At 41.0% G+C, this 12029-nt stretch overlaps 1 protein-coding gene across 1 annotated transcript; it reads right to left on the reverse strand.

Annotated features, from left to right (window-relative positions):
- Positions 1 to 6640: 6640 nt before the first annotated feature.
- LOC129767264 (uncharacterized) lies at positions 6641 to 9761 on the reverse strand. The gene is made up of 3 exons (XM_055767962.1): positions 9560 to 9761; positions 8802 to 9493; positions 6641 to 8743 (listed from the first exon to the last, which is right to left on the reverse strand). The coding sequence occupies exons 1-3, from the start codon at positions 9674 to 9676 to the stop codon at positions 6805 to 6807; spliced, it is 2748 nt and encodes a 915-aa protein (XP_055623937.1). The 5' UTR covers positions 9677 to 9761; the 3' UTR covers positions 6641 to 6804.
- Positions 9762 to 12029: the final 2268 nt, after the last annotated feature.

A 12029-nucleotide genomic window follows, 5' to 3' on the forward strand; every position in this document is an offset into this window, starting at 1 on the left:
GGTTTTCAGGCAGGATGAGTACTTTTCAAATAAAAAATCATTAATGAAAATTAACTTCTTCGTATCAAACTGGGATTCAGTGTGAGTGGAAAACTTCATGTGATATAACAATCTCATACAAAAATTTCATCTGAAGATAATTTGATATTATAATGATAAGTTTAGTGGGAAACTAATCTCGTATCCAGATGTCGACACCGTACCGTTGTCATCGCGAATACGTTTCATTCCGTTTCCACCGTGAAGTTGTAACCCGCGACGCCGGGGAAGCGCGCGAGTTCGTCGCTACCGGAGGGTTTACGCAGGTAAGCGGTTGGCTTAAGCGCCACTCCCGCGGGGGAGACCAACCGCCGTTTTTTCGCTTTGCCCGGCGATGAGACACCCAACACATAAGGGCGGGTTTGTCCTTTTCTTCAAAACCCTGGTTTGTTCCGCGACTTTCACCTGCGCTACTGCGGACCCGCGACACCGTTTGTCCGCGTCCAACAACAAAGGGACACTTCGGCCGATCCAATCAGTACCTACTGAACAATGTCCGTCCCACCCACCTTGAAAACCTAGTTTCGTAGAACAGGAGCGGGGGTTGAAAAACTTCACAAGAAGAGGAGTCCCAACCCTGGACTCGTGACCAACTGAAAATTCAATCGATTTGTCGGGTTTTTAGGCTACACCGCCAGCCAGAAAAGGTAGAGTGTTCTACACTACTATACTATCTCCACAACATTTATTAAATCTATATAATTATCATCTCATTCACATTACTACTACTAATATTCTAAATCACAAAACTCATTCAATTACACACTCTACCAGAAACATTTAATGAACCATATATAATAAACCTACACTTCAAACATAAACATTTTATTTACAGTTTCGGTTTCGAACCCTCGACCCATAGCGTTCATATACTCAAGCACAACGCGTTTACTAACTGATCTATCCGCTCATATTGAATGTGTTGCGTTCTATACCGATGGGCATTTGCCTACCATCAGCATCGTGCTTCGCTGTGTGGCATTGTTCTGGGGTTTTTCATTGTTAGGGATGTGGCTTTCTAATAATTTATCCTACATGCGCATGTGTTATTGGATAAAAATAGTTTTCGTACTCACACAACCTAGGAATTACGTGGAGCCGTTCTGCTTTATCGCCGTTCCTAGCGATGAATGGCGTTACTGCTGCGATGTCTGCACACGGTGTCATACGTGATCCGTGGGGTGATTCCTTCGTGCGCGAGTATAATGCGCCAGCGTACTACGCGCGACCGCCGGAATTGTCGGATTTGGTGGTCGTATCCAGACCTCAAGCGCGGGGTCAGAAGCGGCTCTTCCTCTATACACGGGGAACGAATACCACACAAATGCCACATTTTAACATCAAAACCACAATTTAAATTACGCCACGTGCAATAGAGCTTACCTCGAATTTTATTTAGTCGTTGGGAAAATGAAGTTTCTCACACCGAAAAACACTAACGACGACTAACTGATTTCGAACATGGAACAAAAAAAAACAGAAAAAAAACTTATCTACACTGACTGTACGATGTAACTTTGCACCGACTTTACCTTTTTGACTTTAACTCGCGGTTCGAAAAACTAACTTGACCGCTCTTGCTTATTCCACGTTTGAAGTAAGAATGGTCGAGCATATTAGTAAATCCTCAGATCAGCGAGATACTAAAAGGACCGGAACTACGTAATAGTTAACGATGTGAACTATTCAGTAATTATACCGAAGTTCCTCTGTGTTTTTATTGGTCCGGCATTCAAGCATTCGCGGGCGATACCCTTTAACCTCCCGAGCACAGTTCAAGTCGAGGTGCTCGCCGGGTTTTGGAAGTTCAAGAATAAGAAAAACCCGCCGAAAGACTCTGCTATTTGGAGGAAATATCCAAAAGAAAAATACCAAAAAAAGGAAAGCATGAGTCTTCTAGATGTGTATTGGTCAGTGGGTGTCTTGGCTAAATACAGCCGCCAAGTCACAATCAGCACCCATTATGGTTAAACGCTCGAATCCAAAAGCAGAGGAGGCACTCGCGCTGCCAAACGTCCCATACAGAGAAAGAAGAGAGGAGCTCAGATTAACACAACCGAGTTTGTGTTGACTCTGGGCTTCAAAGTTATCAAACGAGGGGCTTCCAAATACTCAAATCGGTACCATGCTACAAAGTGTATTCGAGAATCGAGACCCATCGTGTACATGTCACATGTTTTTGTCGAATCTATAAATAGCGCACTACACAGTTGCCATATTAGGTGTAAGATTATCCCGTTTATACCATTGCATATGGTACATTACACAATAGCCTTTAAGGCGTAAGAGTGTTTTATCTGTTCTACCTTTGTCCAGCTAGACCACTGAACAGCGGAGACGATCATTGTTGTGTTATTAATAGAACAACAGCCCGATGTTTCTTGGAGAGCAGAGCAGTTGTAAGGATGAATCGATCTTATTTCGACCGTGGATCGATCTTCATCGCTGATAATTGTTGCATGGAGGTAGTTATTCTGTTACAACACAAAGATGGTCAATTGAGGACCCTGAGTTTTGAACTCACGATCGATCGCTTACTAAGCGAACGCGCAACCAATGTGGCAACGGAGTCGGATTTTTTGACGTAGGACTACGTCTTTCATTTCTATACCGGGGTGTAAAATCAAAGTTTCGAAAACGAAAGCGTTACGCCGGAGACCGAGATTTTGAGTGTTAATAGCTCCTAAACAACTGAACGAAATGGTATGATAAACACTTCATTCGAAAGATAAAATGTCTACGCGTTCTATACTTGTTACTTTCTGATCCAAAAACTTGTTTCAATAGTCTTAAATTTGCTTTCAAAATAGGCTATTGAAATCCACTCAGTTCCAATTGAACAGCGATTGGAGCATGTTGTCGCTGTTGTGGTGAAGCTCTTCATTTATTATGAAAGCGCGGATGAACGGTGTCACCAAGAGCCTGTTTGTGCACCTTAGGCCAGAAGGGAATCCATCAGGAGGAGAGTGATGCTACAAACGGTTCCCCGGGAAGATCTCGAAGCAGCCGCTACACACACACACACACATACACTCACGGAATTCTTTCCGTTTGGATCGAGAAAGATCCGGAAAATAATCTGCCAGTTCCTCTAGGAATTTAAAAATACATTCATGTGAAAGAGTTTATTTGAATGTTTTCTATTCATGTAACACTGTGACCAAATATGTTTCAATCAAGTGCTATTAACAGATGGTTATCGAGTTAGCATAAACCACTGGTGGGCTTCCAGTATCGAGGAAAATGTGGAAATATCTAATCGTTACTGGGGATAATCTGCCAGTTCCTCTGGGAATTTAAAATTACATTCATATGAAAGAGTTTATTTTAATGTTTTCTATCCATGTAACACTGTGACCAAATACATTAGGTTTTGTGATTTTTCAATCAATCGCAATCAACAGGATAGCTTCTGAAGATTATTCTTCCCCATCAGTAGGATATTTCCGTATCCAATATTGGATGCATAAAACCTTGTGCCTCCAACGTAACGCTCTCGTTTTCGAAGTTCTCCAAATATTCATTCATTCAGAATGAATTCAGATTCAACTTCATACAAATGATCTCTAAATCAACGATAGTCCTACGTCACCCTTGCGGTTATACCATAGATATAACCCACTTCCTGTTTTTACCTTCAATATTTTTCATTGGGGGTCTTAACAAGTGATAAACAAAAAATGCAATATCTGATGATAGCGGGTAGACTATCATACCTAGAAAAACTCTAAAAATTTTTGGCGGGCTTTCAAAGAAACATGAGGTTTGGCATTATTCTGGAAGAGGACGCCTTAGCCAATTCTGAACGTTTGTTCTAGATTGACGATTTTGATTCGTTTAGTTACGAATAGTGCTTGTTGAAATTTATCGATTGACTTTTAGGTAGATGCTTATAATGGAAAATTTTTTCTCCTATCTCACTAGACACAAAGAATGACTCTCTGCAGATGAAGATCGGCTTTGGAGATATTTAATGATGGTTCATTTCGCTCACCTCAAAGATTTTTTTTCGCTCAACATTGTTGTAAAGGATAATACTTTTCTTCGCCTGACACTATTTGCTTCAAACTGCGAGTTTTCATTGCATTTATGAAGCGAGTTGTTGATGGAGATACGATCCATTTTCGGTTTTCGGTCAAAAGGTGTAGAACTTATACAATGTAGCGTTCCGTGATCAAGTTTCATCAGGTGCTCATGAACATAGATTCATAGATAGGAAGACTTCTCTAAAGATAGGTCCCCGTGAATGAATTTGTTGTGCGAGTTCTTGAATAGCATAAACGAAGCGGTTTTTACATTGAGAGTGGAAACTGTTTTCGAAACATCGAAAACAATGTCGTATATTTTTAACCCATTAACGACCAAGCTGTAAAAATTATTTTTCTGACGAAAGCCATTGGTGTAATTTCGATTATTAACGCTAAAGGAACACCAATGTTCAAGAATAATTTTTTTCCCATCTTCCATTTTCTGGAAAATGATTGTTCGAAAAATCGAACATTGGCCGAAACCCGCACTTTTTTTGACAAATATAAACATACTGCGAACAAAAAGTCACTTCAATTAGCAAATATACGGTATTCATAAATGCATCAATTTTGCATTTCGGGAAGAACAAGCACAGGAGAATGGATGTCTCTAAGTATAAACCTGAATTAATCCACCTAAGGTGAGATGTGCACCCGTGGCCGAGTGGTTAGCGTCTCACATTATCATGCCGGGTGTTCGGGTTAGATTCCCGTTCTGGCCGGAGGATTTTTCGTCAGAGAAATTTCCTTCGACTTGCACTGTGGTCACGCGTATTCTAGAGCTTGCCCCTCGGAATACATTGAAGGCGTGTTATTATTTGGCTTAAGAAATCTCAACTAAGTATTAATAAATGACGCTAGTTAATGCATTCGTTGAGACGGCAAAAGTTCCACAGAGAACGTTAACGCCATTCAAGAAGAAGAAGGTGAGATGTGGCATTTCTTATTTCATGTAATTTTAACTTATTACTGGCAGGGTGTTTCTTTCAAACGAAAGCATATGCCTTTTTTTATAGTTGGTTGTGGAGAAATGTAAATGCTTCAAAATTACCTGCAAAGTACCAAAATAGTACGAAAAAACAATGGCATAGAGGGTTGGGAGGTTATTATTCGGTATGGCGGAAAACGAAATTCCACGGGCCGTCATAACCTACGGTTATTAAGGACAACAAATCATACAGGTTTTCAATAATATTTGCTAAATTAATCGATATTTGCAAACATTCACAATTGAAAAAGCAAGAATACATGAAAAACCTCTCGTCTTCCAAAATAAACAAATCAAAGTGCGTTGCGGAGGTTAGATGTGTTGATGTGGATTCAGCAGAAAAACTTGTTCGTTTTGGCCAATGTTCGATTTTTCGAACACTCAATTTCCCCGACTGTTACTTTCCTGGAGGAGGCTCAATCGAATGAGTTTCGTCCTATATCACAATGTATGTCCTATTGTCAAAGTAATACTGTAGAAAAGTTCACATATTTTTGTATGTTATTGGGTTTTTTAATTGAAATTGAAAACAACTTTCAAACATACTTGCTTTAAATCGAATTTATTACCCAAAAAAGTTACACAAAATTGAATGAAATCGATGGTAAGTGGTAGCTAATAAATTAAGCTATCTCTTAGTGCAAAAACATTACCATATGGTTGCTTTCCAAATACATGAAAAATTATCAAAGTTGCTGTTCGATTTTTCGAACGCTTGGCATAAAATGGGTTAATATTACAACATTCCAATATGCTTTGGTGGCATCTGAATCCTGCCGATAATAGCGTCCCAATTCTGATCGATAATAATAACGCCAGAATATCGCAGCTCATGTGCGATACTCTCTGTATACAAATTTTAGCAAAGAATTTCAACGTTGAGAAGAAATATGGAATTTCCACTGCGCAGCAGAAATAAGTATAATTTTCTTGCAATGCACAATATTTTTTATATATTGTTGAATACAGATATAATTTATTTTTCAAATTACAGTGGAACCACGATAATCCGCGGAATAGTCGGGCTAGCTCACCGCGGATCACGAAAATCGCGGATAACACAACAAATCACTAAAAATGAGGTGCAAACACAGAAAAAAACAGATATTTCAGTATGAAAACAATGTTTTATCAATACAGAAATCATTGAACTATTCATCTGTAAGGTCGTGTACACCAGAAGTCAAATAATGTGAAAGTCATGACCGAAACAGAAGAACAAAAACCTACCACTCATTGTCAAATTTAGGGTAGGTTCATAGAATAACTATGGAACTCGCTTTCGCGGAAAAAACGCACCGCGGATCATCCGCTCGCGGATAATGGAGGTTCTACTGTATTTATTAGTGTCCACGTGGATGTAATCTATAGCCCCTCCCCCCTCACCGTGAACAAACGTGGACATTTTCGTAACCCCTACCCCCCCTAAAGTTGTCCACGTGGTATGTAGACAGCCCCTTAGATTATCCCTTGCTTTCCATAGCACCCATCCATCTATTTTTTTTTTATATTTCTGCACCCATCCATCTATTTCTGATTGTCACGATCTATTTATGGTCGTTAACTAATAGAAACTCACAACAAATTTATTGGGTGTGCTTGTAACACACTAGTTCTTCTGAAAAACTTTTTATTCATCTCTTCAAAAATCATTTTATGTTATAATATTGAGAAACACCATCTTGCTATTAAAATGATATTAGAAAGTCGAAATAGTAATCATCTTCAATATTTTTAGTATGAATTTACTCAATCCGGCAGTATCATCATGTCATCGTCCTGTTCTTCATTCTCACCTTCAGAACTTGAAGGTGCAACTTCCACAACAACTTCCTCGAAATCTTCGTTTTCCTCGGCCGACTGTGTTCCCTCCTCCTTGCTTTGTTCAGTACTCATGGAATCCACATTGTTTTCATCTCCAGTTTCCTTTTGTTCGTTCTGTTCATTCTGTCCATTATGTTCATACTGTTCATTCTGTTCAACTTGTTCATTCTGTTCATTCTGTCCATTCTGTTCGTTCGTCTCCTGCACTGGCTCAGTTTCCCCTTGTTCCACCGATTCCACTAGTTCCGCAGATTCATTCGAATCATTCGCCGGGTTAGAAGCAACGGAACCGCATTCTACGATCTCGGGTTTCGGGTTAGGAGCAGAATCGCTTTCTTCTATTTCTGGTTTGAGATTAGAAGCAGAACCACTTTCTTCGATCTCTGGCACACTCATTTCGATTGCCTCTGCGAGTGGCACCTTGGTGTCCACTTCTAGGGAATCGCTAACAGGCGGCAACACCTTTCTCCGCTGTGTAATTTTCCTGCGTGGACCAGTCCACTTCCGCGTAGTTAACGGATCATCCACTTCCATTGGTTCCGCAGCCGGTAAGTTGTCAGGAGGTTCAGTAGCAGTAACCATTGGTACACTCGTTACACTTTCGGGTTCAGCCATAACGATAATCTCATACTCGGCCGGGTCGGCCGAATTGGGTGGTCTGAAAAGTTCTCTCGTGAGAGGAGCAGTCTGCACTGGAACTGGTTGGACACTTTCCAGTGTCAATTGAGGAACGGGAGCAGGATGAACTGCATCTTCAACCAGTGGTTTTACACCAGCTATGCTAGCTCCTGGCTTTCTGCCGAATGGTCTCCGGAATATATCCCGAAGACGTTCGATCTGTTGCCGTTCATTGCGAACAGGGGCACGAAGTTTGAACAGTTTCTTTGTCGTGGAAGATTCCGGCGGGATAAACGATGTAGCCCGAATATGGATAGGCTGATCGGGAGGCATCATCTCACAGCCTGGCAATATGGCTACATGAAGCCGATTGGATTGTATACCGGTTACAGTGGGCCGAAGTTTGGCGGAAACTTGAGTAAGCAAATCCGACGGGATGCGACGAATCGCCACACCACCTTCCGAAGGGGCAGCCGAACGGGATCGTGCCACTTTAGATGATTTGTTTGAGCACGCGGAAAGCGAGCGCTTCCTTTTATTATTGTAATCCAGATCGTCAAGGTAGGTGGACCTGGCACGACTTCTGTGTTGGCTCGGCACCGAAGGAGTTTTACAGCGATCTGGCGTTTTGCGAGGAACGGAAGCCGAGCGAAATCTGTGCAGATTGATTGGTGTTTTCGAACGTTCGCTGTCAGTTAATGTTTCTTTGCGCACATTCTCTACGTCAATTTGATCCTTCGGAACGTTGTGCACATTCACGATATGCTTTATAAGACGAACTTTCCTTTTGTTGGTATAATCGCAATGCGTACAAAAAAAGCGATATTTGTCCTTTCCAAGCACATATCCTTCCGCTGATTCGCCGTCTTTAGCGGCGAGTGCTGCCAAAGGTTCATCCTCGGATGGATTTTCCGATGGCGCCATAGATGCAGCCCGCGAAACGGGTCGTGACGCAGGTCTTGATGCAGACTGTGGAGCAGCACGAGAAGGTGTTCGCGGCACAGGTCTTAGAGACACATCGTTCGGATCCATCTTATGCACATTTATCTTATGCCGTCTCACGTTGGTTCGGTTAGCAAATTTAGACCCACAAATATTACATGCATAATCGCAATCATGGGCTTTCAATTCGATGGTGCTATCGAACTTTTCACTACAATGATTGCAACTAATTTCTCTCTTCTCATTCTCAACTTGATCGCTGTCTTCCTCTATATCTGTGGGAGAATCGCTTTCGTATCTATACCTGAAAGTCCACAAGAGCATTTTAGAAGCTGGAACGGTAACAAAACCTCGACACTCACCTCTTTTTAGGTTTGGTAGTTTCCACCAGTAGACTTTGAGCACCTTCCCAGTCGCTCCGTGGATTCCAATAGTTCTGCCAGTTCTTAGCGCTGATCTTGTGTATCACTGTCAAATGCCGTCTCAGGCTGTTCCTATAACTCATCTCAGCACTGCAAATACTGCAAACAAACTGGCAGGTGTGCTTCTCCAAAGCACCCATGTCATCGAAAACCACCTCGCACTTGGGACACTTGAACTCTGAATCCGTGGTACTGGTCGCTGTTTCCGAGCTGATCGTCTCATCGTCTTCATCGTCATCGTTGTCTTCCGATGGTGAGTAACTAGGAGTTTCGGAATATCTCTTACCAGACGACGACGACGGAGGCTCCCAGTCCTGTTCCTTTTTACTACGAGTCACGATGCGCTCTTTCTTCACCGAGACCGAAACCGGCCGCTCCGGCTCGGTAGATTTGTTAGCGGATCTTCTGCTAACACGCTCCGCCCTGCTTGTTGGTGTCACCTTGGTAGGAACAGGTGAGCTTGCCGCCTCCTCGGGTCCCAACTGCTGGACTAATTCTTCCTGAAAACGTTGCTGATTGGCGGCGATAGCCTGTTTCTGTTCCTCGTAAAACTTTAGCCATTTGTGGGTTTCCTTTGTTTCGTCGCAGCAGTCGGTACATATGCTTCTACTACATTTATCATCACTGTCGAACTGTTGGAAACAATCCAATAATCAAAACCGACCGGTACGCGTCATGCAACCGCTCAAACTACTTACCTTCAAACCGTATAACCGCTCTAGCATTTCAGGTAACGAATCGACCGTTTGTATCTCCATGCGCGTCTTTGTCTCATCGAGACAAAGCCGGCAGCATTTTTGGAAAAACATAGTCATTTTTCACAATTTTCATTAAAATCCTGGCGTAATTTTAACGATAATTTTAATGTTTATCAACACTGTGTATCCACTGAATTCTCTTTCAGCGCAAGTACTCACAAGTAGAGGTGGCACCGAGATGAGAAATGAAAGGTGGGAAGATTTTTAAATCTGTGACGTCACAGATTTTGTTTATGTATGTTACTCTTCTTATGATAGTCCACTACATAGGAACAGGGTTGATATAAAAAGTAAAAATAAGCAGTGCTCCCGTAGCCGAGTGATTAGCGTCACACCTAACAAGCCGGGGGTTCGGGTTCGATTCCCGTTCTGGTCGGGGGAATTTTTCGTCAAAGAAGTTTCCTCCGACTTGCACTGTGCTCACGTGTATTCTAGAGCTTGCCACTCAGAATGCACTCAAGGCGTGTTATTTGGCATAGAAACACGGCAGTGGAACTCCATACAAATCAATCGTCGAAAAGTGTCTCCTTTTTCACCGCTTGTTTACATCGACGTATATATTTTTTTCCACTAGGTTCGTAGGAGAGGAGAGTGTATGCATCCTGACACATTTCTACTACGAGGTGTTTAATGAAGGTTGAAAGGTGGGAATGTTTATTTTTATATATGAATCATCGTACGATTTAATTGAATGCATAAAAGATGTCAACAAAACTGGAGTAAGCACATCTTTAAATTTGAACAAGTATTGATAAGAGAATTCCAGCAATGCTTGATGTTTATTGTGTGGTTACTGTATAAGTTGTTTGAAACGAAGGTTTAGTGTAATGATTTTTTTGACGTTTATATTCACAAACATATAGGTATGACTAATATGTATATGATGCGCCCAGCCAGCCCATACATGCAAACGTGGAGGCGATATACATACATCACAGCACAAATTTAATCGTATAATTATAGTTTATATAACATCATATACCCCATATACATGTATATGGCCTCCAATTTCGTATGCATGTTAATTGGACAGACCTGTAATGGGACACAAATAATTGAACATTTTCTTCTCTAATTGGATATTTTTGTAAACATCGAGTTTGGGACTCAAATTATGGCCCCAGATTGAAAGTCGCCATCAGACGTCGACACTCTACCACTGTCATCGTGAATGACCAAATACAGGTCACAATCACATCTAATGCGACACTGAGTAGCGCCTCGGTATGTATTAGAGGTAACTTACTGTGTATGCTATTTGGGCGCATCATATACAACCCAAAATATTGGATATTCTATGCTCTATATACGATAGTTACACGATTTAATGTTTGCTTGGCAGCTTGGTTTTTCAAGTTCATAATCTGATGTGTATAGTTTTGAGTTAAGTACAACTGAATGACGAAGTTGAACTAATTCATTTTTGTCACTATGTATATCAAAACGCAAAAGACCGGCAAACAGATTATCTTTCGTTCTTAAAAGTTAAAAATAAAAAAAATTATAGGAGGTTGTGTCCAAGATACGACCGCATTGTTGACGTAGAACTACGCTGTTATTTTATATAAGTCGCTTGTTTATACTTTCTTATATTATTCTATAATGCTGTGAAATTTTAGAAACAACTGCTTAGTAGAACAATCTGAAATGGTTTTTTCATTGTAAAGTCAGTTGACGATAATTGATTGATGATTCATTCTTGCCCTCGCAAAACAATACACTAGCTGATCGTATGTCGCAATTTATTTCAAGGCAATGCATTGAGAATTTACCTCGAACGCTATTCCGGTGGCCCTTTTCGCAATTGACATAGGCTCGGCTACAGTCGAGTATATACATGTTACACCAGCACCATTATTCCACATATCATCTCTACATCAATATATCTTTGGCACCGCATGGAAACAACAACAATGACAACACTTGCAAGTATCAAATATCATGCTACATGTTATTCAGTATTGCCTCAAAGGATTCGCATCTCTAGGCATTGTTCGTACAACGTAAACCAAGCGCCAAACAAGCGTTCCCCATAGCATGCATACAGAGTCATACATTGGTGGCTTGAAACTACTAGGAATATAAACACTTCTCATCATTTTGCGCTATTCTCAAAAGAAATGCTTCTGTTAATATTACTGGCCTCGAAAAAAGTTGCATTACTTTCTCATGCTCGAGAGAAGCTGTCACCCTTAGTGGAGGAAGTTTTGCTACTGGCAAGCGAAACCTAATCACATACAAAATTCCAGAACGACATTTACTTTCTTGGTGAGTAAACAAGCGAAATAAACTCTTTTTGTTAATATCAACAACCTCGAAAACAGTAGCAATGCTTCATTATGATCAATATTAGCGCAAATGCAATCCTAGTTGAAGGCAGTTTTGCGTCTGGCACGCGAACCTAAATAAC

The sequence above is a fragment of the Toxorhynchites rutilus genome, chromosome 2, assembly GCF_029784135.1.
Source record: "Toxorhynchites rutilus septentrionalis strain SRP chromosome 2, ASM2978413v1, whole genome shotgun sequence".
Taxonomy (NCBI): domain Eukaryota; kingdom Metazoa; phylum Arthropoda; class Insecta; order Diptera; family Culicidae; genus Toxorhynchites; species Toxorhynchites rutilus.